This window comes from Pristis pectinata, chromosome 1 (genome assembly GCF_009764475.1).
Source record: "Pristis pectinata isolate sPriPec2 chromosome 1, sPriPec2.1.pri, whole genome shotgun sequence".
NCBI lineage: Eukaryota > Metazoa > Chordata > Chondrichthyes > Rhinopristiformes > Pristidae > Pristis > Pristis pectinata.
The window spans coordinates 32632075-32659893 of NC_067405.1; the positions used below are offsets into that span (position 1 = coordinate 32632075).

Below are 27819 nucleotides of genomic sequence, written 5' to 3' on the forward strand. Positions count from 1 at the left end.
GTCATCTTCAATACGAGTTGCAATTGCTCTAACAGTACATCACAATCCCATCAAGAGGGACAATGGCAGCATACAGGAAAACCTCTTGCTAAAGGTTCACCACATTCTTTTTCAGGGCAATAAGTGATTGCTAATAAAAGGCCAGCTTTGCCAGTAAAACCCACTTCTGGTAACTGAATAAAAACACCAGTCTGTATTTCCCAATCTTTATTTTGACCTGTAAAATAACAATAAATTCTTGCTTCCTTGTTTCCTCTTTTTAGGGAAATTTGATAACTTCGCGGTTGTAGGTACTGCAGTTCTACAAATGCCACCTGGGAATAAGGGGAATTATAGTCTCTGAGTCTCCTAAATCTTTATGAGCAGGTTTTTGTTTTACCAGGCCAGTGGCGAGGACTATTCCGCCCCCCTCCTCAAAAAAATATGTTTAAATTTTCAAACGCAATGTAGCCGAACGCGTTCTTCTTTTGACATCCTCCCCACAAGGTGGTCTCACTCTGAAGTTAGTTGCAACATCTGGACTCTTGCTATCACTGTGGAACTCCGTCTCGGCTATCCCACCAAGCATTGAGTTGGAGCACCCTGGACGTAACTGTCTCCGGGCAATTTCTCAACACCTGTTTGCAAAGTACATTTCTTTGGTGGTGGTGGTTGTTAGGATTGACATGGGACATTTCAATTTGTTGACCGGAAGCACATCGCTAACTCATTAATCTCAACCATGTGGGAAATCACGTAGGTTTTCCAGTGCGTCAGTGAGCAGATATTGTTGTCTAATGCTGCTCATTTAAATTAAACTGGAGCAGTTCAATGGTGGTAGAGGGCTGGTCGACGTTTCGGATCGAGACTGCCTGACCCGCAGACTTCTTGCAGCAGTTTGTCTTTTTGCTCCAGATTGCAGCATCTTTTGCCTCTGGATTTGGCCCATTCTCACCGGGTCACCATTAACCAGAAAGCACTGGAGCCATTCGCTTTCGGTTTCGCAATGAGCTGGGAAACGCCTGTTTTGTTTTCAGTCATGTCAGCAAAAAAGGAAGCTTCAAAATGTCCCTTCCTCTCCCGACCGCAGCTCATTAGTCATAAAACCCGGTCCGAGACTGTTGAACTTTCTGTGTGCTGAAACTTCGCATCCCCTGTCCCAGGCTGTCTCTCCACTCCAAACATGAAGGCTGACCTGTTGCAGGTATACTCAATCTTGTCTTGTTTTTTTACAGTCTTGCAAAATGGTAAACGTGCTTGACGTATGAATCTAGTATTGTAGAAGTATTTTGGGTTCGTATTCGGGCAAAGCTCCACTTCATGAAGGCTGGCTCGAAATTACATGCAAGACAGACGGGGGAAAACGAGAGAAAGGCTAGAAGGTGGATAAAGTCCATACGCTATTGTCTCTTAAAGCACAAGATAATTGCTTTTGATGTTTAGAAGTGTTGATTGGCCTGTACTGACCAGAGAATAAAATCAGTTTGCTTTTCCGGCACCATATCTCTTATCATAAACAATCTGCTGGAGGAACGCAGCAGGTCGAAACGAATTGTGGACATTTCCTCCAGCAGATTGTTTATTGTTCCAGATTCCAGCATCTACAGACTCTTGTATACCACATCTTTTACCACCCGCTAAATGACAAAAGTAAGGGTGAGTTGGGGATATTGTTTTCAAGAGGATCTGGTAGTTTGATTTAAATTATCCTCAACAGTTTTATCAGAGCTCTGACCCAGCAAGCTATCAATAGACCTAATTACAACTACCGAGTTTACACTGTTACTCTGATTTTAGATATTACTTCTCAATTTACTAGTAAATAGTGTAAATAAATCTGAGTTCTTCAGAGGAATAAATTTTATAAAGAAAACAGTCTCTTGCAAGATACACCCCTAACAATTTCGGTCAAAAAGGCTACACGTCATTATGTAACACTCTAATATGACAGTAAACTTATGTATTTTGCTTTGTACCCAGTTATTGGTGTCAGCTCTCACTGTGTTCAATAATCACCACCCTAACCAATATATGAATGAAGCCCCTTATAATGATTGACCAATTAAGAATTTGAGAAAATTATCAATCTGATCTGAAGGAGGGATGATACTCTTGCCAAAAAAATTGTCCTCCGTTAGCAACTGAATAATGTCATAGAGCACTACAGCACAGAAAGAGGCCTATCTAGTCCATGCTGGCATGGTTTTCTGTCTAGTCCCATCTACCTGCACCGAGACCAGAACCCTCCATATCTATCCAAACTTCTCTTAAGTGTTACAACTGAACGCACGTCCACCACTTCCGCTGGCAGCTCATTCCACACTCGCACCACCCTCTGAGTGAATTAGTTCCCCCTCAGGTTCCCCTTAAATATTTCACCTTTCACCCTAAACCTATGACATCTAGTTCTACTCTCACCCAACCTGAGGGGAAAAGCCTCTTCTCTAATCTGGATAGGGTCCATGACCTCACTACTCTTTTTCCTCAGTTCTACAGACTGTCTGACTCCCAAGTAAATGCAGATGCAAAAAATCCATTTAAAATCTCCCCCATCTCTTTTGGCTCCACGCATAGATGACCACGCTGATCTTCAAGAGGACCAATTTTGTCCTTGCTATCCTTTTGATCTTACTATAGCTATAGAAACCCTTGGGATTCTCTTACAACTTGTCTGTCAGAGCAACCTCATGTCCTCTTTTTGCCCTCCTGATCTCTCTCTCTCAAGTGTTCTCTTGGATTTTATATACTTCTCAAGCACCTTATTAGATCCTAACTGCCTATACCTGATATGCACCTCTTTCTTTTTCTTTACCAGGGCCTTGATAACCAAGGTTCCCTAAACTTGTTAGCCTTGCCTTTTATCCTAACAGGAACATACAGATTCTGTACTCTCAATATTTCACTCTTGAAGACCTCCCTTACCAAGCATCTCTTTGCCAGAAAACCACCTATCCCAATCCACGCCTGCCAGAACCCTTCTGATGCCAAGAAAATTGGCCTTCCTCTAGTTTAGAATCTTAACCCTGGGACCAGTCCTATCCTTTTCCATAATCATCTCAAAACTAGTGGAATTATGATCACTAGATCCAAAGCGTTCCCCTGCACTCACTTCTGTCACCTGCCCTGTCTCATTCCCTAAGAGGAGAGCCAGTATCGTATTCTCTCTAGTTGGGACCTCTACATATTGATTAAGGAAACTTTCCTGAACACATTTGTCAAACTGGATCCCATCCAGCCCTTTTACAGTATGGGAGTCCCAGTCAATATGTGGAAAGTTAAAATCACCTACTATCATAACTTTATATTTCCTGCAACTGTCTGCTATCTCTCTACAAACTTGCTCCTCTAAATCTCACTGACTATTGGGAGGTCTATAACATAGTCCCATTAACGTGGTCGTCAGTTCCACCCAAATTGCCTCGGTAGTCGAGCCATCCAGTATGTCCTCTCTGAACACTGCCATGACATTTTCCCTGATGAGTAATGCCACCCCTCCCCTTTTATTAGCTCCCTCTCTATCATGTCTAAAACAACAGAACCCCAGAACATTGAGCTGCCAGTCCTGCCCCTCCTGCAACCAAGTCTCACTAATGGCTACAACATCATTATTCCACGTATGGATCCACGCTCTAAGTTCATCTGCCTTACCCACAATACTCCTTGCATTGAAATAGACAACCCAGAACACTAGTCCCACCACCACGCTCAAGCTTTCGGTTTCCATCTTTGTTTGTAGTCTTAACATCTACTTTCCCCACAGCCCCTCCACTTGCTGTCCTGCCACTCTGGTTCCCCCCCCCCCCCCCCCCCCCCCAAGCAGCACTAGCAAACCTTCCAACAAGGATATTGGTCCCCCTCTAGTTCAGGTACAAACTGTCCCATTTGTATAGGTCCCACCTGCTCTGGAAGAGAGCCCAATGATCTGAACATCTGAAGCCCTCCCTCCTGCACCATCTGCTTAGCCACATGTTAAACTGCAGTATCTTCCTATTTCTTCCCTCACTAGCATGTGACATGGCAGCAGTTCTGAGATCACCATCCTGGAGATCGTGACTTTTAACTCGGCAACTAACTCCCTGAATTCATTTTGCAGGACCTCATCATTTTTCCTGCCTATGTCATTGGTACCAACATGTACCACGACCTCTGGCTGCTCCCCTTCCCCATCAAGAATGCTATGGACTCGATTCGAGACATCTCTGAGCCTGGCACCTGAGAGGCAACATACCATCCGAGAGTCTCATTCTCAACCAGAGAACCTCCTGTCTGCTCCCCTAATCAATGAATCCCCTATCACTACCGCTTGCCTCTTCTCCCCACTTCCCTTCTGAGCCAAACTCAGTGCCCAAGACCTGACCAGCTTTCCCCAGTAGGTAATTTTACACCCCCCCCCACATCAGTATCTAAAATTATATACTTATTATTGAGGGGTATGACCACAGGGGTACCCCGCACTGACTGCCTATTCCCTTTCTCTCTCCTGACAATCACTCAGCTACCTGCCTTCCGCAAATTAGGTGTGACTACCTTGATGTAACTCCTGTCTATGAACCCCCTGTCTCCCGAATGATCCAAACGCCATCCATCTCCAGCTCCAGTTCCTGAACACAGTCTGTAAGGAGCTGCAGCCAGATGCACTTCTCGGAGATGTAGTCAGCAGGGACACTGGAGGTCTTCCTGACTTCCCACATCATGCAAGAGGTGTACACCACTGCATTGGGTGTCATTCCCACTGCTCTACCTGTGTGTGTGTGTGTGTGTCTGTGTGTGTGAGTGAGTGAGTGAGTGAGTGAGAGAGAGAGAGAGATGCTTGCCCCTCCCCTCTGCTGCTCTGGCTGCTGGAACTACAAAAAAAAGTGTAGTAGCATTTGCCTGCTGTGCCTAGCTTCTAAAATTTGGTTCCATTGACTGCTTACAGTGAGGATGGATCATTAACCTCTAGGAGTTGCAATGTGTAATTGCTGTTAAAATGTCTGTCAATTATTTAAAATTTACAATTGTGCTGTATATCTTGTATAGAAAAATATAAAATTTAAAGGGAAACCCTTGTAAGTAGATTTCCAAATGATAAATTGTGGTACAATTCATACAGTTGTTGATGACTCATGAAATGATATTCTGTAGAACTTTTACTTATTTAACTTGTGGTAATCTCTGCTGGCTCTGTTTATGCTTTTTGTCTCAATGTCAAATGTCTCCATGAAGCATCTTTTTTTTTACTTCATTTTACTATGTCAAAGATGATGTGTAGTTACAACTGCGAGATTGTGTTTATGACCCCTAAGTGACTTCAAACTCTGAGAAAAACTTAGAAAGAATATATGAAAATATTCTGTAGGGAGAATCCATAACCTTATAACTCACAATTTTTGATAGCACATTTTGTGTTGCCTTTAAGATTATGTAAATTGACAAACCACAGGGACACTTGTTGAACAAATATGTTTGTTAACTTCTGCTTTTGTTTGTATTGGTACATGGAAAGTGACTAGTATTGATGAGGGAGAGGACCAAATTATATTTTTCCATGAACTTTTATAGAATGCAACATTTTCTTTTCCTTGCACATTGTGAACAGAAGAAAAATAAGAGCTTTGTAAACAAAAGGTGTGTTATGTCATGAAATACCATTCGGACTACTGACTGATGATTAAATAATGTTTATCTGATCCTTTTTCAATTGTATGGTATTCTGGCATTTTTATCTTGGTGTCTTGGGGATTGATGTGATTATTTTACTTTTATTTAGTCAATTTTTCGAGGATTTTGGTCACTAGCAAGGCCAGCATTTAATGCCCAACCCTAATTGCCCTGGAGAAGGTGCTGGTGAACTGCTGCTTTAAGCTGCTGCAGTCCTTCTGGTGAAGGTATTCCATTCATGCCAATAGTCCATCCAGTTTTATTGTTTCCCTCATTATACGTAGTGGTAAAAGTACAACCAAGTGGCTTGCTAGGCCATTTCAGAGGGTATTTAAGAGTCACCTAAATTGGGTAGGTCTGGAGTTGGGCCAGATCAGGTAAGGGAGGCAGGTTTCCTCCCGTAAAGAATATTAATAAATCAGTTGAGTTTTTATGACAATCCAATTAATTTTTGTGGTTCTAATCATTAAGACTAGTTTTTTTTTAATTTCGAAATCCCAGATAATTAATCTCAATTTAAATTTCACTGCTGCCATGGTTGGATTTAAAACTGGGTTTCTTTATTGTAAGTCCAGATATCTAGATTACTGATACAGTAAGTTAACTGCAGTGCCACCATCTAACCCACAGCTATTTTTAGAACTAAGGTCCCTTTTATTTGTTTATATTCTTCATCTATTCATATTTTTTAAAAAAATCATTTACCACTTTTAAAATATGAAGGACATAATGGGTCAGAGCTACTTTGAGCAGCAATGAGGAGAGGGAGGAGGTCATGGAAGTTGGCAGCTTTGAAGGGGATGGTCCTGGGACATCACAGAGCTAAGCTGGGACTTCAACATTTTCACAGCAGCAGATTTTAGAACGTGGGGCTTGGCTTCACCTACTAGTCTGTGAAGGAAACGTTTGAGCCACTTTCCTAGATAACATAAGGCAGCCACACCTATACCATTAAGCAAGTTCACTGTAATTATAAATATAAAATATTATTTTGTATTATGTTAAAAAAGAATTTATTCCTCAGTTCCTGATAATTTCTGAGCACTTTTAACATCACTGGTACGATGGTATTAAATGTTGTTGATCTGGAAAATTGGAATCAATAATTAATAGACTACTCTTTATCCTAGCAACTTGGGAGGCTTGTTGAGTGACAAAGTTAAATAAAAGTCAGATCCATGCTTCCAAGTGCTATTAATGTTGTGCTGATGCTTCAGAATTTCCCTTTTGTTATGCTCGTAGACACAAATTTGACCTTGTGTAAAATGTTTGCTTTTCCATTGGACCCTGAGGGAAAATTGCAGGATTTATCAGTATCCACACACCAAACATCTGCTTCCTTTCTCTGTTTCTGCTTGATCTTGTACATTTGGATAAACTTTTTTTTTCTTAATTCACTACAACAAAAGGCAATATTTGTTTTTGTCACTCACATTTAACTCATTAATGCTATTCCTAGAAGTTGATCCCAACCCTATTTTGTGAAGCAAAACACCTCCAGAAATTTATGGGCAAATGTCCTTCATCATTTTGTACCAGCTTAAAAGTTGTTCAAAGATGTCAAACTGGTCTGCTCCAAAAGTTTCTACTCAGCTGGCATGTTATTTAGTGTTCTTCTGCAATAAAGATTTTTTTTTAGCAATTAACAATGGGTTCTGGTGTTTAAAATATATTTACAAAATAAATTGATGACAGCTTGTCTCATTTTGGATGTAATGTTGAAAAGTCTAGGCCCCATAAATTGTCATAGCTGGTATAATCCAAGAAATTAGGGATGTGTTTTAATTTACATTGGCAGTCTACCTAGCCCATTCTGTAAGATTTATTAATTAATTGCCCACTTCACCCTTTCCTTGCCTTTTTAAAATATTCCAACTCAAGTATTTTCAATTCCTTTGAAGAAGCATAATGGATTCTGTATGATATAAATTGTGTTGGTGAAAGTTTGAGTTACAGGGTTTGAGAACTATTGGGAGCACTCTTCATTAAAGAGGAAAGTTTTTACTGCTCCAGGAGCGAGATAGTAATGAGAAGGAATGTGGTCTGGGAGAAGAACAGTGATGAAAGATGTATTCAAAAATCAAAACTAGTGTATGGTGGGTTCTTCTGAGCTGGTCTCAAGTGCAGAATGTTGCTTGCTTAAAAATAGAACTTTGGGTAAATACAACCTTTATTTGTGACAGTGGGGCTTCAACTGAACTGCAAACATGTAACAAGATATAATTACATGACACAGTCTTTAGGGATAACAGCAAACCACCAACATTCCTTAGCAGCTAACAGACCTAGATAATACCCTTTAAGCAGAAAGTGAAATCTTGCATAAGAAGAGATGACTAGATTTATATTAGAGGCATATATATAGTGATAACATACAAGAACCAGCAATATGGATAGGCCAATCAGCCTCTCGAGACTGCTGTGCCATTCAATAATTCATGGCTGATCTTCTATCTTGACATCAATTTCCCACCCTATCGACATTCCTTGATTCCTCCAATATCCAGAAATCAAAATTGCAATCAAAGCAATGATCAATAATGACTGAGCCTTCACAGCCATCTAAGGTAGAGAATTCCAAAGATTCACCACCCACTGAGCCAAGAAATTTCTCCTCATCTCAGGCCAAATGACCTATCCTTATTTTGAGACGTTGATCCCTAATTCTGGACTCTTAGCTAGGGGAAGGATGCTCTCTACATCTTTCCCATTGAGGCCTTTCCCATGGCAAAGTTCACCCCTTGAAGATAATACTTTTCTTCCAGTTTGCCCTTCCAGAAGAAGGTACACCCATTGCCTAGTTTTTTGAGCTGACCATCTCCTGCCCATTATGTCTTACTCAGGGCAGTGATGCCATTGTCAAAGCATCTGAGTTGCTGGATTATGATAGTGGAGCAGCATTTAAGTCTTGTTCCTGTTGGGATTGTACATGAGAGTCCTGACATTCTAGGTCCCGATCTTCATATTTGAAGAGCAGAAATTGTCTTTGCGAAACTTTTATTTACCATGGGACAGCTGCTGCATACCAGCTACCACACAGACTTGGCAGAGGGAGCTGTTGATCCAGTGACAAGGGGACCAAGGCGATTGGTGACCAGACTGTGCTACATGAATATTAATATCCATAAGTGCATAGAGATGCACAGAGTGCCTGTCAGCATGTATGCCATGCACACGCAGACTCGGACAATTCCATTCATTCTCCCCTTGGTCCCTGTCACTCTCAGTTCTCCCTGTCCTTTAGTTGCTTCTTTAGTCTTTCCCTTCCTCTGATCTATCTCCAACCCTTACAGCATCTCCTTCACCTACACCCTTCCTTCCCTGAAATGGGCAACCCTCCCTCTCACTTCCTTCTGGCCCTCTGTTCTCACCCCTCAATACCTTCTCTCCCCAACCTCACAACCCATCTCCATGCCCTGCACTCCTGAGAAAAGCCCCATGCACTGTCACTGAGAAACATTCCCTTAGCAATAGGCTGAGGCAGCCAATGGCAGTGGCCTCTGGGTCATGCATAGCAAACTCCACTCTTCAACGTGCATCAACATAGGACTGACATGAATAAACCCAAGCACTTCAGTATTTTTCCCCTGAAAAGGAACATGGATGAAGAATAAAGATGATGAATGTCTGCCAAGCTTGTTACAGATCTCAGTGTGTCGGAAAGCACAAGACAATTTGTTATATGCTACTATATAAGGAGCACAAGAAATTTGCAGTTTCAATAATGTTCTAATGAATTAATAATGTTTGGCGGAATCAATTATGCACTCTTTTCCATCATGATGTGTTGTGCTCTTTTCTTTAAATCAAAATTATTACTCATCTGTGATTGGATATTGAACGAAAGGCACTGCAACTTGTAAAGATTGAAAAAGCATTTGATGGAAAAAAAATTAAATTCAACTATGTCAGTTGACTACTGTTTCAGATGAATATTTAGCACAAATGTGCTTACTAATCTAATAGTAATTTGGATTATTTACCAACATTGATTAGTTATCCACAAGAACTTTACCACATAGCTAATTAAATTTCTGAATGATGTTTCAAACAGATCAAATTAATTTTGATTAAGTTGTAATTACTTTCTTTAAAAGTTCTTGCATTGATACGATTATGTAACATTTTTTATCACACCAACACCAATGTTAATGTAGGCCTTTACCCAAGTGAATCACTCCACCTTATAAAAGATTTAAAATGGAGTGGCCATGGTGATAAGGTAAAGCATACAGGTTTTCAAATTAAGATTCTTGGCACAAATGGACTCCTTTATCATGCGTTAGATATTGAAATGTTAAACATAATAATGATGGGTATCTTGACTGGAACCAAAATATTGATTGCAGCACTGATATTCAAATTTATTGAAGCAACAATGTTACTGATGTGGTTAGTCAACAAACATCTTGCAAGTTTTGAAGTTTCCACAGGAAGTGGTTGAAAAGAATCAAGCACTCTGCAACTGGAGCTAAAGGATACTGAGTAAATCTGATGTCAGTATTAGAGTTTGTAAGTTAATGGATAATATATGATCAGTGCATTGTTTTTAGATTATTCGAGACAATTGTCTATTTCGAAACCTGTTACACAACTTGAACTGAAACGATAAGCTGACAAATAGACTATGATCCACTTAGCAATTGGAAATCCTTCTGTTGAAACTTGTGTAGGCTTCACAGGGCTTGGAATTTAAATGAAAGTTGCAGATGAGGAGGGGTACCTTGGGTATCGATGACAAAGTACAACATAAGTCAAATAATGAGCTAAGATTATCCTTCAGATTTATACCTTTGCAGACTAATGATGGAACACATGACAAGCATACACTAACAAAGGTGAAGATGTCTGTGAATAAACAAAATGAAAACTTGCTTAAGGTAAGTTTTTTTTTAAATCCTGGATTTGTTTAAAATTTTTTAAGGCACAAATTACCAAATCTCATATTGCGGTCAGTTCACAACAGGGACATAATGGGTACGGATACTGGGGAGACAACTGGATGACATATTTAGAGACATAACAAAACTCCTACCAGAAATGTATCTTGCAATCCCAATTTTCCCTTTTCAATTGATGAAGAATTACTTTTTGGAAATGCTGATTTGTAAAAATATATTTTAAAGTTAATTAATTGGTATCATTGGTCCACAGCCAATAAAACACATTCTAATTGTGACTCACACATGTAATTGAAAAATTGATTTTCAGTATAATTTTCAAGGCCTTGCTTTGTACATTTTACACTTGCTATTGAGAATAATTGCAGCATCTTAGTAATTTGCTAGTGTGCTGTTTTTCTGCATCGAATTGTGCCACCTACTGGAAACACCATTTGAGAAGAAAAACACATCTTGTCAAAGTTTACTGCAATCAATAACATTTCTGAATGTGTTCTATTTTCCCCCCAAAGACATTTATTGTTCAATACTAAGATTAATATTTTGCAAATAGGTACCTTAATGACAGAACTAGTTTAAACAAGACCTTTTGGCCCATACAATGCTTTTCCATTTCAGATATGCTCACACACACAAATCAGAACAATGGAAGAAATATGAAAACCAAAATAACTGCAGATGCTGGAAATCTGAAATAAAAATAAGTAAATTTAGAAATAATATGACAGGAAATACTGGAAAAACTCAGTGGGTTGGCCAGCATTGGTAGCAAGTGAAATGTTTCCAGCATTTTCTGTTTTTATTATATAAAAAATATGTATATCTATTTCTGAAATTACCCTAGCAAATGACAATTACACAAAGGAGTCAATGAGCAAGTAAAGTGAGGTTTTTTAATATCAGATAAGGGTAAAATTAATTCTTATGTGTTTGTGTGATGTCCATGATTAAATAAAACTTAACTTGATATACTGTAGGTTCAGTGTAGATTTGCTTGTGCTCAGTATTCTGTAAATTGTATTTATTTATTTTCCCAACAAATTTAGTGGAATAATGGCCAGGATATTTAATGGGCAGGATTTCCGAGAATTACTGTTTCTGACTGTGGAGTTTTAACTTCAGGGCATGCAAGCCTTTAAAACAAAAACTGAAAGTACTCTCAGTAAGTTAGGTTTCAACTGTGGGGAGATAAATTGAGTTATTGTTTGATAAGAACCAGGAAAACTTAGAAATCAAAGATGCTTCAAGTTGTGTAGAAGAAGGAGGCATGGAGAGATAATGCTACCTTATTAACTGGAGACTGTGGTGGGAGAGGCGGGTAAGCTTTTTGGGCTGTTTGTGATTGTGATTGAGATTGAGAAGACAAGGGGATGGGGTGTGGGGTGAGATGTCAAGGAGAGTGAAATTGGGATAAGGGATATGTTGGTGCTAGAGAAAACCTAAGTGGAATTAAGCGAGTCATGAGAATTGGTGATTGTGAAGGAAAGTCATGGTTATGGTTTGGAATTGCTGCTCCTACTGGAGCCTGATGATGTTGGTAGTTGCAGGACGGGAGAAGAGGGGAGCAGGTTATTGATTGTTGCCTTGGTCAGGAGGCCAGATTTCAAGGGGATTTCCATAATCTGAGTGGATGATCAGTGACTGGAATATTGAACAGAAGGTCATTGGAAACAGATCAGTCATTATGATGGAGAATCAGTGAACATGCATTGGGACTGGTGATTTGCAGGGGCAGTGGGGTTACAGCATGAAGGTGGTTGGTATCAGTGCCAGGGAAAGTCAGTGATTGCAAGTTGTAATTTCTTAATTATTAACCAATAAAGCAATATCATTACCAAACTATCAGGCTAATTACAAACTGTGTGAAAGAGTCCTGTGGGTATTATTGCTTGCTAATGAGTTTTTATATGAAGAAGTTTAAATAACACTGTGTCACAAGAAAGCTATCATTACATCATTCTTTAAACAATTTAATTAGTTCAATCTTTATGGCTAAATTACAAGTTATTAGAGCAACCTGTCACAAAAAGGTATTAATATTGGCTTAAACATCCACGTGAGGATTAAGTTTAGATATTAGGCTACTTTGTGTAAGTTATCCTGACCATGAATGAAACATCCAAATTATCTTTGAAACCAGAAATTTCTGTTTCAATTTTAACTTTGCCTGGCATCTTTTAGTTCTTTACTGGAGATAACCTCCTGATATAGCAATGGTGCCTCTGTACACTACTGGGTGATGACTTAACAAGGTACTTAATCTTTATTCATATTTAACTTATTCATCACAACTATTGAAGCTATTCCAAAGTAACACTAATTTAAGAGGAGAAAAGCTTCAGCCTAGAGGCTCCTTTTGCTGTTGCCAAAACAGATTGGTTGGAAACACTATCCTGGATGTTGTTCAAGTTTAATTAATATTGAGATAGAGTGCATAGCTTCCTCTTAAATATTCTCACTGGAAACCTAACAAAAAGAGGCCAAGAAGCAATCAGTGAGAAAAGTAAATCATCCCTAAAACTGGATCTTTTAAACACATATCAGCTAAATATCACAAGCCATACAATATTCCGTTAAGCTTCCATAAGATATTCTTATCCTATGATCCAAATAACTCTGACACTTATTAAAAACTTGACTTCAGTGTATATAAAAACTAAATGCTCCAATAGCACTGACAGAGAGGCTCCTGCACACAATTGCTTATTATTTTATTAGAAGAGCTGCAATTATTTTTTGAACCTAATAAAATTAAAATAATTTTGGGAGCAAAATATTGGTTAACCCAAAAACAATAACATCCTTTTGCCAAATCAATTTAGGCTAATCCGCAACTGAAACCTGTACAAACTATTATGTCATGCTGGAAGTGATGTCATAGACAATGCTGCCTCTCAGGAAGGAATCATCTGTTCAAAATATTGTGAATGATGGGCTCATGGGTTATTAGGATTAATTAGATATTATGAATGAAGGTAGACCTATATGGATAAACTTCCATATCGAATCATAGAGCAATATAGCATGGATACAGATCTTGGGACCAACGAGTCCATGCTGACCATGTTGTCCACCTATCTAGTCCCAATTTCCTGCATTTGGCCCATATCTCTCCAGGCCCCTCCCCTCCATGTACATATCCAAGTGCTTTTAAAAAAAAATACGATTATACCTGCCTCAATCACTTCCTCTGGCAGCTCATTCCATATACTCATCACCCTCTGCGTGAAAAAGTTGCCCCTCAGGTCTGTTTTAAAATCTTTCCCCTCTCACCCTAAATCTATGGCCCCTAGTTTTGGACTCCCTTACCCTGGGGAAAAGACTGTTACCGTCCACCTTATCTATGCCTCTCATAATTTTAAGTACTTCTTTAAGATCGCCCCTCATTCTCTTATGTTCAAGTAAAAAAGACCTAACCTGGCCAACCTCTCCCGATAACTCAGGCCCTCTAGTCCTGGCAACATCCTTGTAAATCTTTTCTGCACTCTTTCCAGTTTAACCATGTCTTTCCTATAACAGGGTGACCAAACTGTACACAGTACTCCAAGTGTGGCCTCACCAATGACTTACACAACTGCAACATAATGCTCCAACTCCTATACTCAATGCCCTGACTGATGAAGGCCAGTGTGCTAAATGCCTTTCTCACCACCCTGTCTACCTGTGACACCGCTTGTCAACAAACTAATGCACTTGTATTCCTAGATCCCTCTGTTCCATTACACTCCCTAGTGCCCTACCATTTATAGTATGAGTCCTACTCTGGTTTGACTTTCACAAATGCATCACCTCACACTTATCTGTATTGAATCCATTTGCCACTCCTCAGCCCACTTCCCCAACTGATCAACGATCCCCCTGTAACCTACGACAACCTTCTTCACTATCAACAACACCACCTATTTTATGTCATCTGCAAACTTGGTGATCAAGCCTTGTGCCTGCACATCCAAATCATTTATATAAATATGAATAACAAAGGTTCTAACAACAACCCCTGTGGCATACCACTAGTCACCAGTCTCCATTCCGAGAAACAACCTTCAACCACCACCCTCTGTTTCCTACCTCCGAGCCAATTTTGAATCCACCGAACTAGCTGTCCTTGGATTCCATGGGCCCTAACCTTCCAGACCAGCCTGCCAAGCAGGACCTTGTTGAAGGCCTTGCTAAAGTCCAAATAGACAACATCCACTGCCTTACCCTCATCTATCCTTTTGGTTACCTCTTCAAAGAAACTCTAAAAGATTCATCAAACACGACTTCCCACACACAAAGCCATGCTGACTCCTCCTAATTAGACTCTGTCTATCCAAATGCTGGTTGATCCTGTCCCTCAGAATTCCCTGCAGTAACTTTCCCACCACTGATGTCAGGCTGGTCAGGCTGGCCAGCCTGTAGTTCCTTGGCTTGTCCTTGCTACCCTTCTTAAACAACAGAATGATATTAGCCACCTTTAAGCCTTCGGGAACTTCACCAGTAGCTAACGATAAAGCAAGTATCTCTGCAAGGGCCTCTGCAGTTTCTTCCTTAGCCTCCTACAAAGTCTGAGGATGCACTCGGGTCAGGCCCTGGGGATTATCCACCTAATGCAACTGTAAGGCTGCAAATACCTCCTCCTTGTGATGATGAATGTTCTCCAAAACATCTCACTTGTTCCCTTAGCTCTTGAGCAACCATGATTTTCTCCTCAGTAAACATGGAGGAGAAATATTCATTAAAAATCTTAGCCATCTCCTGCAGCTCAAGACATAGGTGAACCTGCTGATTTCTAAGGGGACCTACTCTTTCCCTAGCCACCCTTTTACTTTTAATATATCTATAGAACCACTTGGGATTTTGTATAGTTTTTTTCCTTTTCATATAGTTTGTAAAAAAATAAAAACAAATATATAGAAAGCCTTTGGAACCTGATTTTTTTAAAAAGCTGAACCAGCAGCCAATATAGAACATAGAACACTACAGTGCACTACAGGCCCTTTGGCCCACAATGTTGTGCCGACATTTTATCCTGCTCTAAAATCTGTCTAACCCTTCCCTCCCTCTATCATTCATGTGTCTATCTAAGAGTCTCTTAATTGGCCCTAATGTATCTGCCCCCACAACCTCTGCAGGTGATGCGTTCCATGCACCCACCACTCTCTGTGTAAAATAAAAATCTTACCCCTAACATCCCCCTTATACCTCCCTCCAATCACCTTAAAATTATGTCCCCTTGTGTTCGCCATTGTCACACTGGGAAAAAGTCTCTGACTGTCCACCTGATCTATACCTCTTATCATCTTGTACACCTTTATCAAGTCACCTCTCATCCTCCTTCTTTCCAAAGAGAAAAGCCCTAGCTTGCTCAACCTATCCTCATAAGACAAGCTCTCCAATCCAGGCAACATCCTGGTAAATCTCCTCTGCACTCTCTCTAAAGCTTCCACATCCTTCCTATAATGAGGCGACCAGAACTGAACACAATACTCCAACTGTGGTCTGACCAGAGTGGTCTATACCAAAATATAGAGTGATTTTGGATCACCTCAAATAATGATTGGATGTAGAGTATTTTTCATGGGATGGGTGGAATAGACACAACTATACATCATTTTCTAATTGCCACAATTTCACATCATAAAACCAAGTTTTCAGTAAGACATCAAATATTAATCTGTAAGTTAAGGCTGTTCAATGAAAACCATTTTCCCGCTATATTCATACTCTGGGGTGGAAATTTTCTGGATTATTTCCACAACACCATCCCCTCATAGTTCCTGTGCAAGCCAAGCACTAAAGCTAAACGTAAATTCACAATGCTTAGCATAAAAGCTTCTCTTGTCTTCTGCTTTAAATCTTTTCCTTTCAGTCCCAAATCTATTTTGTTTTGTTCTGAAGCACTGGAAACAGTTCTCTTTCTATCTCCTCTAACCCACGCTTACAATTTTAAATAATTATGATATCATTCCACAATGTGCATTGTTCTAACAAGAGAACAACTGGGTTCTCCCCAGTTTATGAATACCTGACTTGTGTACAGCTGATACATACTAACAAATCTTTAAGATGAATTTGCCAGCTGCTGCAGGGCTGCAGGCATCTTCTGCCCTGTGGGAACTCAGTTTGTGACCGTATTTCCAACTTGCAAACTGTTCAGGTTAAAAGCAGTTCTCAGGAACAGAACACTGTTGTAACCTGGGGAGAACTTGTATATTTCAAATCTAACTTGATATTTTATAGTGGTCAATAATCATGCAAATCTGTAGCATACCTTCTTTAAAGCCTGAGTATCCTGTGTGTGGAGCCCAATCACGCAACTTCATCCGAGGTCATATGTTAAATATAGACTCATCATAAACTCTTAGCAGGCACGGTAGTGTAGCAGTTAGCGTAATGCTATTATGGCACCAGCAAACTGGGTTCAATTCCAGCCGCTGTCTGTAAGGAGTTTGTACGTTCTCCCTGTGTGCCTGCGTGGGTTTCCTCCAGATGCTCCAGTTTCCTCCCACATTCCAAAGACATGCGGTTTAGGAAGTTGTGGGCATGCTATGTTGGTGCCGGAAGCGTGGCGACACTTGTGGGCTGCCCCCAGAACACTCTGCGCAAAAGATGCATTTCACTGTGTGTTTTGATGTGCATGTGACTAATAAAGATATCTTATCTATCTTTTCTTCTTCTTGAGACAAAGTATAGGTTTACAGTGTTGTCCATTTGAGTGAATATTTAACATCCTGTAAATCCAATGTACCTCTCTTTTTCCACAACACTGAGCCTACTAAAAGAAAGTATATTGCATATTTCATTGACATCCACTTCCAACTGTCAAAATTTAACCCATTCCCTATATTAATATTCCATTGCAGTTTCCTTTGATCTTCTAAATAGTTAATTATATAAGTAAATTATTTCTCTGTTACTTGGTAAAAATTAAGGCCAAAAAAAATATTTTGGATCTTGTGTAATACTGTTTGAAATTTTGAAATGGCCTCACTTGATCTTACTTTCAGCAACTCTGTTTTTTCTCCTCTCTCAGTGTAACTTCTTTTTGTCCATCTTGTGTTTTCAAGTTGATGTTTTTCTCTGCCATGTAAATGCCTGATACACTCCAAGGAAACATTCTGGTATTGAATCCACTTTAATCTTGTGTTTCCATGGCCTTTCATGAATCTAATATAGTTTCGTGTTACTGGAGCTTCATATGACTTTAGCTTCCCAAAAAAAGGAAAGACGAGACTTGCTCTTAACATTCCACGTCTTAATGTGGAGGCAGGGAAGGGAGATGTGGGATCAAAGGGGGTTTGGTATAATTTAAAATAATGTATGTGCCATCATTACATATTTCAAATAATAGATGTAAATATACTCCAAGATATTCAGTTATAATTAAATGAAAGTATACCCTGAAACACCGTTCAGTCAGAGCAGAAATGGACATGAAATGCTATATATAATTCAAGAATGGAAAAGGAAAATGAAAGGAGGCTCTCCTGAATAGAATATGGAGCTTTTATGTAAACCTCCATGGGAATTAGGATATTACATTATTGCTTTTTGTGTCCAATATTATCATGAAAGATTTATATTGGCCAATTGATTTTGTCCATTCCTCAAGAGAGAATATCAATTGTGCCATTCGAAAAGTGTTGAGGTCCCACATCAGATTTTCACTTCTTAGATATTCTATATATGTTCCTTCGTCAAAGCTGTATTTTGTCACAATCATCCATGCTGTAAGAAGCACATTGAAAATTAAGCTGGTAAATCCCATACAGATGCAGTAGCAGAGAGATAGTGTTATCATATCATTTCATTCAGAAACACCTTTCAGACCCATTCCCATGAAAATTTCCTTGTGACTTGCTACTCTGCATGAATGCACAAATCTCAAACTTCCTGCCATTTTCCTACTAGCAACTTCCCAACTGCTCTCTTGAAGAAGTAAAGGGAAAAAGAACGTTTACATTAACTTTCAGTTGAAGGTTCCATTGCAATATTATTTGGGAATCTCTTGAATTCACGACAAGAGCTCTTATTACATTAAGCTGCACTGATTTACTGAAAAAGCACTATATTCCCCTGTGGTTAAAACATTCTCATACAAAACAAGTAAACAACTGCTGCTTTCAGCTTTTCTGTCCTCCTTTAAAGCAGTTGTTTCCCTACAGTCTAATGACCACAGATAATGTTTAAGCGCTGTAATATTTTGATTATCTTCTGTTGCCTTAAGCTTAACAATGGAGTGTAAAACCCCAGTTTTGACTGCAATAGCCATAGCAATTGTTCAATTTCCTGAAATCAGGAGCAGGAAGCACACGTTAAGTAAGTTCCTGAAAATAAAACTCCAGCTCATTGGAAAGTTTGCAGACATTAATATTTAATATTAATGGAATGTTTTTTGGGATGAAGTCAAAGGGCACTCATTGCCAAGGATGGGGTCATGGTTGGGGAATTCTTTGAAGTGCTCCTTCAAGTGGACATCAGGTAAAATGCTTCAAGGATCAAGAAATAAGTGTAGTATCTCTACCAACTCATGGGATTCCCTGCCTATGACTGCTCCAAATGAACAAGGAGTATTTGAGATAGCATTGAAAGTTTTAGGTCCATTCAGTTGGGAATACAGAGGCACAGCTATTCTTTTTAGCCAGCCATGTGAGGTCAAATATGATCTGCTTCTTTTCTACTTCTGAGCAGTGGAAGGTGCCCATGAGTGAATTATTTGCAGGATAGCTGGTTAACTGCCACATTATCTTGATAAAGCAATGTTTTGTTCAAATGTCAAAAGGAGGTCCAAAACATTTGGAGACCAAGATCTGCAGAACATGCCTTAGTAATATGTGAAATACACTCCACATATGTATGCAAATTGACACAGGCATGAGGTCTTGCCTAAACACCCACCATCCTTAAGATCCCCCTTCCTGGCTTTTTTTTTTCCCCTCAGTCTGCCTGTTCCTCAGCCTCCACCTTTCCCTTCACTCCTCTCCATCCTTCTGAGCCCCTCCCCTTAGTCTGTTGGTCATAGCAGTCCAACTTCCAGATACCATGGTTCCCTTGCTATTCCATCACAATTCACACTTCCCAGGTCATTTGTGGGCATGGCTTTCTTTTAAAACTGTGAAACCACACAATCAACCCTGGCTAGCACAGCAAGCCACGAGATGTCAAAACCCTGCATATGCTGGCTGATCATGTTCCTTTGGAGCTCAAATTACTCGGCTTCCAGGCAAAAAGAACTGTCAGTTTGCCACAAATGCCAGCACCGGATATTTTCCTTCCTCGAAATTCGTTATTTCCATGTTTCAATCTCATGATGTGGTCCAGGTATGATAGCAATCTCCTTGTGCACCAACACTAACGTATTATTTTTAAGCTGTAGTTGCGCGCATCACATATTGTGCAACATGGGAGGAGAACATAGGTTTATGCCAATCATTCCCCTTTAGTCAGCACAATGAGTCATTTAAATTGTGAGGTGAACACAGTGTTTCTGGTTGCGTGATTATTTGTTTACAGACCACTTTTTCACACATGAGAGAAAGGTAATAATGGGCCATGTTGTTGACAGCCCCGACCTGGTGAATAATTAATACCTTTTGGGCTGGATCCATTTAGAAAAGTTTGAAGTGAGACTACTTAAACATCATAAAAGAAATGCCTTGTGCAAGTAGTAAATCCAGACCTGAGATTTGATAAGGTTTATTATCCAGCTGTTGCTGTGGCATTTTGGACTTGCTGAGCCTAATATTTTTCTGGAGCTTGATGTTTAAAAGCTTGATTGCTCTTGCTGCCCCCCCCACACCCCCGTCTCCCCAAAGCCTATCACATCACATCATGGTCTCTATTTATTTCCCATCTGTTCTTAAGCAGAGAATTGGACTGAATTTGGGAATGATTTCACAGGGTTGTCCAATGAGAGAGATTGAGTTGTCCAGACCAATATCCCTTAGAGTTTAGAAGAATGATAAGTGATCTCATTGAAACATGTAAAATGTGTTTTTACAGAGTTGGTGTTTAAGAGGTGTATCTTCTGACTAGGGAGTACACTCTAAGACAGCAAAGATATCAAGTATTTGTGACCAAAATGAGGAAAGTTTTACACCTTCAGAGAATTGAGAACTTTGGATTTCTCAATTCCAGGCGGCTGCAGAGACTCCCTTGTTGATTTTATTCAAAAAGGAATTCAGAACGTTTCTCAATACATGGAGAATCATAGAATACGGGGATAGTTTGGGGAGCCGAGTTAGTGTAGAGGATCGACCATGATTTAATTGAATGCTAGAGTAAACCTGAGCCCAGATAACCTAATTTTGTTCCTATAAATTATGCAAAGCTCAAAACCTTTACACTTCATATTTAATCTTTTCAGAACCTTGAATATTTTCAGAACCAATAGTCTTGTCATTTCCCTCCAACAGTAAAGTATGATCATTATCTAAAAGACAGCAAGTTCAGCTAAAGCATGGATGCATACAGCTTTATTTTTTTCAAAGGAGTATAACAATGAGCTAGTAAAGTAACTCATTTCTGTCAGTTCCACATCACTCAAACCAAATAGAGGTTCAAACTCATTCTTAGGTGTAATGATATCATTATCAGCAATGTGGGACCATGGCAGTACTATCCATCTAAACCTGGTCCCCTAAGCAATATTTCTGCTGCTATTGTTCTCAGCATAATTCTTCAGCCTTAACAAGGCCCATCCAGACATACTGATTCACATTTACACAATATCCCTGGTGTGTCAAAACCATATTGCAAAAATTCAGAATGTAATATTTTTCACATAAAGAATTGAAAATGCAGATACTCTTATGTTTAAGCAAGAATCACTATAATGTTTATAACAAGGTTTCTAGATGAAACGTGGTTAATATGCTAACTGGAAGCTGCTTTCCCCACAGAGAATAAACTATGAGCAGTTTGTTAGTGTGTGTGGGTAAATGAAAAAACTCCAAATACTCACTGCATTTTAAAGGCACAGTTCAGATTGAATAAGTTTGTGGAAGAGACTCAAGGAACAAAATGACCTCCTGTGCATGCATTCTTGTGCAGACAGGGTGTTATTAGCACACTTGAACCTGGCACAAAATGTAGCCCTTATTTAAATATGCATTTCAGATTCCCTCAGCCTCCCCAAGGAAATACTTAAGCCAAACAAGAATCCAGACCAGGACAAGCCCATAAATAAGGCGGCTTTGTAGTTTTCTTTCTCCCCTACTTCAGCTCTCCTATACCTCAGGCATACCTTTCTCCAACTGTAATCCGTCCTCGACTTCTCTGACCGCCATTTGCTGAGCAGCCCAGTGCTTTGGTTTGTTGGACTTCTTGTCAATAAAGTTGAGTTTGAATGGATATCCAAGATTATAGAATGGATTTTATTTTAAAGCCAGTAATACTATCTCAGACTCTTGGCTACTGTTTCCAGATGGGCCATCTGGTGCTAGGTCATTTTCTCATCCATGAGTTAACTGGGTGTCTGAATTATATAGAGTGTGACTCTCTAACACTAATGTACTTTATCCAAAATAAGTTTAAATATTCCCTGCATAATAAAGCTGGTTAAAGGAAACTTGCATGGCTGAAACCCTAGCTTTTATGTTTCAGATAGTTATTCACTACGTGAATGCATGTAAAAGCATATGCTTTTGTCCATTATTTTACTATCAAGGATCATCATGACATCTGAACTACTTAATTGTATTTATTATCATAAGGATTGTTTTTATAACTGTCTGAGAAGTGAATTACCATCATGCAGTCTGGGACCTCCAGTCCATTAACATTTTCCAAGTTGTAGTACCTGAAAGTAAAGCTCCATGTGGAAAGCTGAATGAACCCTATTCTCTATGTGAAAGTAAAAACTAAAATTTAATTGAATGTGGATTATGAAAATATGTCCTTCTTTAATAATATGTACATTTCATTACAGGTTCAGGGCCCCCTGTGCAGCAAGACTGTAAGATCAATACCATATGTGTTCATCAGGAGTCTTATCATTCTCTGCACAGCAATAGCAGTTGTTTTATCATCCATTTCTGTGTGCCATGATTATTGGCTGTTTGTAGACAAGAAGATATTTGGACTCTGGCATTTCTGCACTTTAGAACTTGACCTCAAGGCTCAGTGTACAACTGAAATCAGTGTTGCTGAGATTGTTGATTTATACACTGGCCTAGTTTTCACGAGGATCACCGCAAGTCTTGCTGTGGTACTAGCAATATTTGGTTTGGAGATGCTAATCACTTCTCAGCTTTGTCAAGATGCCTACGCCAGGCGCAAGTGGGCATTTGGCTCGGGACTGACTTTATTATCTTCCTTCATGACATCTATTGGCATGTTGACCTTTGTCATTCAGTTACGGAACTTTATTACGTTCACTGGTTTCAGTTTAGCGTTCTGGTTTGAAGTCATTGCCACTTGCCTTTTTTACCTCAGCAGTATTAGTGGTCTTCAAATTTACAGCATGACATCCTCAGCTAAGGATAGTTTAACAGATGTATAATTATCCTAATTTCCTTACTTCTTTAAAAATAAATGAGTTCCCATGTCTGTCAATGTAAAATGCGAATCTAAGTTTTGGCTCGTTCGGTATCCTTGTGAAATTAACAGATCATTTTGCTTTTTTTTTTACCTACTCTATTTTGTATTGTAATGTGGAGTTTTGTGTTTCAATAATTTTGATACAGAAATCAGACAAAAAGAAATTTACTTTCCAGGTGAGGTGTGGGGAAGGTATGGACTTGCCAAAATTTTTCCTGAAACACTGCATATTTTTTTAAAGCACCCATTTGTTTGACAGTACTGCAATAGGGCTAGGCAAGTGGGGACAAAGTATTATTATCTTAATATTGAAATAATACTTTGAAAATTTTCAGCACTTCCTTACCTAAAGAAAATAACTTAGATTTTTTAAGAAATCTTGGCTTCAAAAAAACAGCTGCACAGTGCATTTGAAGACTAGCGTCCTTGATGAATTAATAATAGCGCTATGGTTTACTACATTGTGGTTTTTACCTTCATGGGATTTGGATTTGAATCCAACGCAGACTTTCTGGATGAAAGGTTCTTCTTCTTCGACTGCAGGAGCTTTGAGTAAAATTAATGTGGAAAGTCTTAAACCAATCCTTTAGGGGATAGGTTTACAACATAAAATGTCCATGAGTTGACATTAAATTGACTGAATCACTGAGAAATTTTGGAAATGACTGATGGCTAGGGGAATTAGAAGAATGGATACTGATGCAGTGCAGGTGCTCCTCTGAAATTGTGTTGAGGCACATTGTTGGGATAGAACAGAGAGATATTTTTCCTCTAAATTTCACTAAACTATACCTGTCATCTAAGAGCTTTAATGCTGATACTGAACAGAGTCATTTTATCATTCTGTGCTGTCAATGCAGTGTCTAGTAGTGAGGCATAGAAGAAATCACCCCATATGATAGCAATATTACGATCAACAGCTTGCGCCTCAATGTTCTGATGAGATCGTGCCATGTGGCGCCCTGCCAGCTGTGTAGCACTGCAAAAGTACTATAATGATGCTCATTTTGCAAAAGAAAAATGATAAATAACTATATAAGAAATCATGCAGAATAACACGGATAAAACTGAAGCATTGAGTTTAATGGAATTAGTTGAATAATGTAGTTTGAAACCTACGCAAGACAAATTTAACAATATCTCTAAATATAGACTGAACTTGTCATTATACAGTAAAAGCATTTTGTATTATTCACACATTCTTGTAGATGTTCTTGATTTGATCACACACATTTCAGAATTATTGATACACAATATAAAGGAAACTTTAAGCATGGAATGGTTAATATGAAAAAAAAGACATTTGGTAAATTACATTTCCTGGTTTATACAGTGCCTAAAATCTAAACTAATTCAGCCCAACATATCAAATTTCAGTTTTACACAATGGTTTTCAAAAAGCAATAGATCACATTCAAATCTTTTACAATAATGCTATACTCAACAAATAAATGCTTCTGTTTCAAATCGATCATTCACAGGATATATTGAGATCTTTCTCGTAGGGTAGTGGGGAACTATAATGTCATGAACCAAATATCTAAATGTTATGCATTTATAAACTCATTTTGGTTTGAATGGCTTGAGTGTTTTATAATGTTATTACTTTTGCAAAGGGGAGAGGTGTCTTTTGAGAAAAACTTAGTGTCATTCAGACAAGTTTTAGCAATTTTATCAGATATACTAAGCAAGGCCAAGCCAATTTAAGAGTGCTTTGCGATCTACTTTCTGTCATCAATTTATTTTAAAATTAAAATGACATTGTAACCTAATATAAAATGATCTGACCATACCCCGTCTAGCTAGGGTTAATTATCATCTATACTGAATTAAGATGCATATATTAAATTACTTCTTTGTATTAGTAGCATTTTGTGAATGATTTGTAAATCTGCAATGTTGTTCCATGTTCACATTTTTCCCTCCAGTATTGTAGGTTTGTTGTAAAATTTTTTCTCTGAATATAAATTTTAAAATTATGCTGCTGAACTTAGATGTGTTGTTTGCCCTCTTCCCAGATTCTGTTAAGATTCAAGCTGATAAAACCTGAACAACAAAACACTGATTTCAATTATGTTATAAGTGCTGTATTATCAGTTTTGAATATAGTCATTTGTCAGTACTGAAAGAAATCACTAGGCTCTCTGTAATGTTTAATTCTGTTCATTAAAATGCATATTAAAATGCCTTTCATATGTCATGTCAGCATGGTTGTGCAACCACTTCTCAGACTAATGGATATTAGACTATAGATATAATTTCAGAGTTTATTTTGAACAAGAACCTGTTAGCAGATTCCATTTTATTGTGTCATAATATGCTGAAGCAGGGCTATTTAGACATTTCCAGTGTTTAGACCAACTGTTACACATTTTGCTTTTAAATATTTAATTCAGTAGTGAGATAACTGGGGGATCTGGGGCCTAAGTGATCCGGAAAATAAGCTGCATATCTCCTTAAAAAAGCAAATTGAAGGAATGTGAAATAAACAGTGCAAGGTCTGTGAAAGAAATTAAAATGAGTGAATTTAGTGTCAAACCAAGAAAAGGAATAAAGGGTTGGGGGTGGGAGTGGTGGAGAGTAAAGATTGAATCTGGAGTACAGAGGAAAAAATTCATTAAAAGAATGTACATTCTTAAAAATTTCCCTCAATAATTCATACCCAAAGAAATGAAACTGCACCTTCTTTTAATAGTTTTCAGTCTTAATGAGATTGTTTGATGGTAATTAACATTTATTGTTATTAAAAAGAGACTTAAACTGAAATAGACTAGATTTTGTGCAGTGAGTTTAGTTCACTTTACCACAGAAATACACCACACCGCTCAATGAATGTTGAGACAGATTACAAGATGCCAATTTTATAAAGCTACCAGTGGAGTGTCATATCTCAGAAACAACTAACTTGAAATTGCTGAATGTGCATAAATGATAGAAAGTGATATGAGCTTTCCTGCTATTTATTGAGATCTGTTCATTTAAATTGGAAGCAGAATGTATTTTTTGTTTAGCCTAAGTAGGATCCCTTTTGATTTTTGTATATTTTCAAGCATTTGATAATTATATTTGTAGGTGCAAATAAACTTATTGTTTACAAATCTATTTTTAAACTAGGATAGACTAGGATCTTATTGGCATTAATGGCAACAAAGAAGAAGCCCCTAAAATGAATAGGCCTTGTCATCAAGACCATTGAACACTTTGGGCTTCCTTCAGTATAAATCTGCACCTCTCGTTGCTATACTATTTGAGAGCTGAGGATCTGTCTATATTTGTCGGTGTGGACCAGCTCTCTTTATCATAAACATCAAAAAATATAAACTATTTTTGATTGCCTATATTTCAAAAACAAATCCTGATGTTTTAAAATTGTGTAATGTGGTTCTGTTGACCATCCTGAAATTCCTTTTCTAGTTTGTTAATTGTGAATTGAATATTTGGGTTAGACATTCTTAAGGTTAGTCACATGCTATTATTTGTGTCTTTTTTTTGTCTAGTTTCTTCTTTCATTTGCTGACTCTTTGCCAAAATATGATATCATCGGTTATTATTGCTCCTTCCAGTAGCTTTATTTATGCAGGGATCATGATAATGAGTACTGGTAAGCTAATTGTTAGTGGTGGAATCACAACTGAGCCCCCTCCTGTTCTCAACAACATTTCCACATGTAAACTTACAGTGGAGCTGCTGTATAGTAATTTTTTACTGGAAAACCAGCTGATTTTTCTCCATTTCTACTCAATGTGTTGAAGCCATCTTGGTGAAATAAACTAACTTGGCATGAACAGTTGAGCTAATAGGGAAGCCTCCACATTATGTTTTGTATAGAATTTCATCAGTTCCAGCTGATCTTTTAGTTTGCTTTTAAATCTAGTAATAGTAATGGAAGAGGTTCAAAAAAATGTTTTAATGTTTTTTGTTGAAAATACACATCTGAGAATCTTCTTGTACTTTGGAATTTAATAGTTACTTAAATTGAAAGCCTTTATTTGTTATGAATCATTTGGTGTAATATTTTACTTGGAACATTTTCTCTATTACAACCTTGCAATAAACATTGTTTGCAGTTATGCTTTTACTTTTAAGATGAAATTTAGTTAGCGATGGTATTCTATTTTAATAAATAAGGAATGTTAGTTTATTAATTAACAACAATTAATTTATGCAATAATTACTTCTCACAGTTCCATTGTAGAAAAAAATCATCAAGCATTGTGAAAATCCCATAATGTTTCTCTAGTTATTGGAATCATACAAAATGTATGACACAGAAAGAGTCTGTTAGCCCATCTAGTTTGTGCTGGTCAGAAAGGAGCTCGCCAGCCTAATTCCACTTCCCAGATCTGGTACATAGCCCTGCAGGTCATGGCTCTGCAAGTTAAAACTTGAGTGTTTCTGCCTCTACTACCTTTCCAGTCAACGAGATCCAATTCTACTATCTCTGGATGTAACCTTTTTTTTAAATAGCCGCCCCTCTTTCCATTTACTCTGTCTTGGCACCTCATAATTAGGCATATCAATTAAGTCTCCCCTCAGCCTCCTCTGCTCCAAAGAAAACAACACAAGAACCCAATCTTACCACTCAGCTACAATTTTCCAAGTCATAGCAAAACCTTTTTAAACCTCCTTTGCATCCATTCCAGTGCAATCTTCCCTGTAATATAACCAGACTATACACAGTTCTCCAGTTATGTCTTTTAGTGTTGCATACAGTTTTAATATAATTTCTCTGTTCTTATACTCTAAGCCTCAGCCTGTTTGTCTTTTTAATCATCTT

General features: G+C 38.4%; 1 protein-coding gene across 1 annotated transcript; it reads left to right on the forward strand.

Moving 5' to 3' along the window:
• Positions 1-355: 355 nt before the first annotated feature.
• Positions 356-26101, forward strand: tmem37 (transmembrane protein 37). Its single transcript, XM_052018710.1, has 3 exons — positions 356-1183; positions 10419-10499; positions 22432-26101. The coding sequence occupies exons 1-3, from the start codon at positions 1163-1165 to the stop codon at positions 23002-23004; spliced, it is 675 nt and encodes a 224-aa protein (XP_051874670.1). The 5' UTR covers positions 356-1162; the 3' UTR covers positions 23005-26101.
• Positions 26102-27819: the final 1718 nt, after the last annotated feature.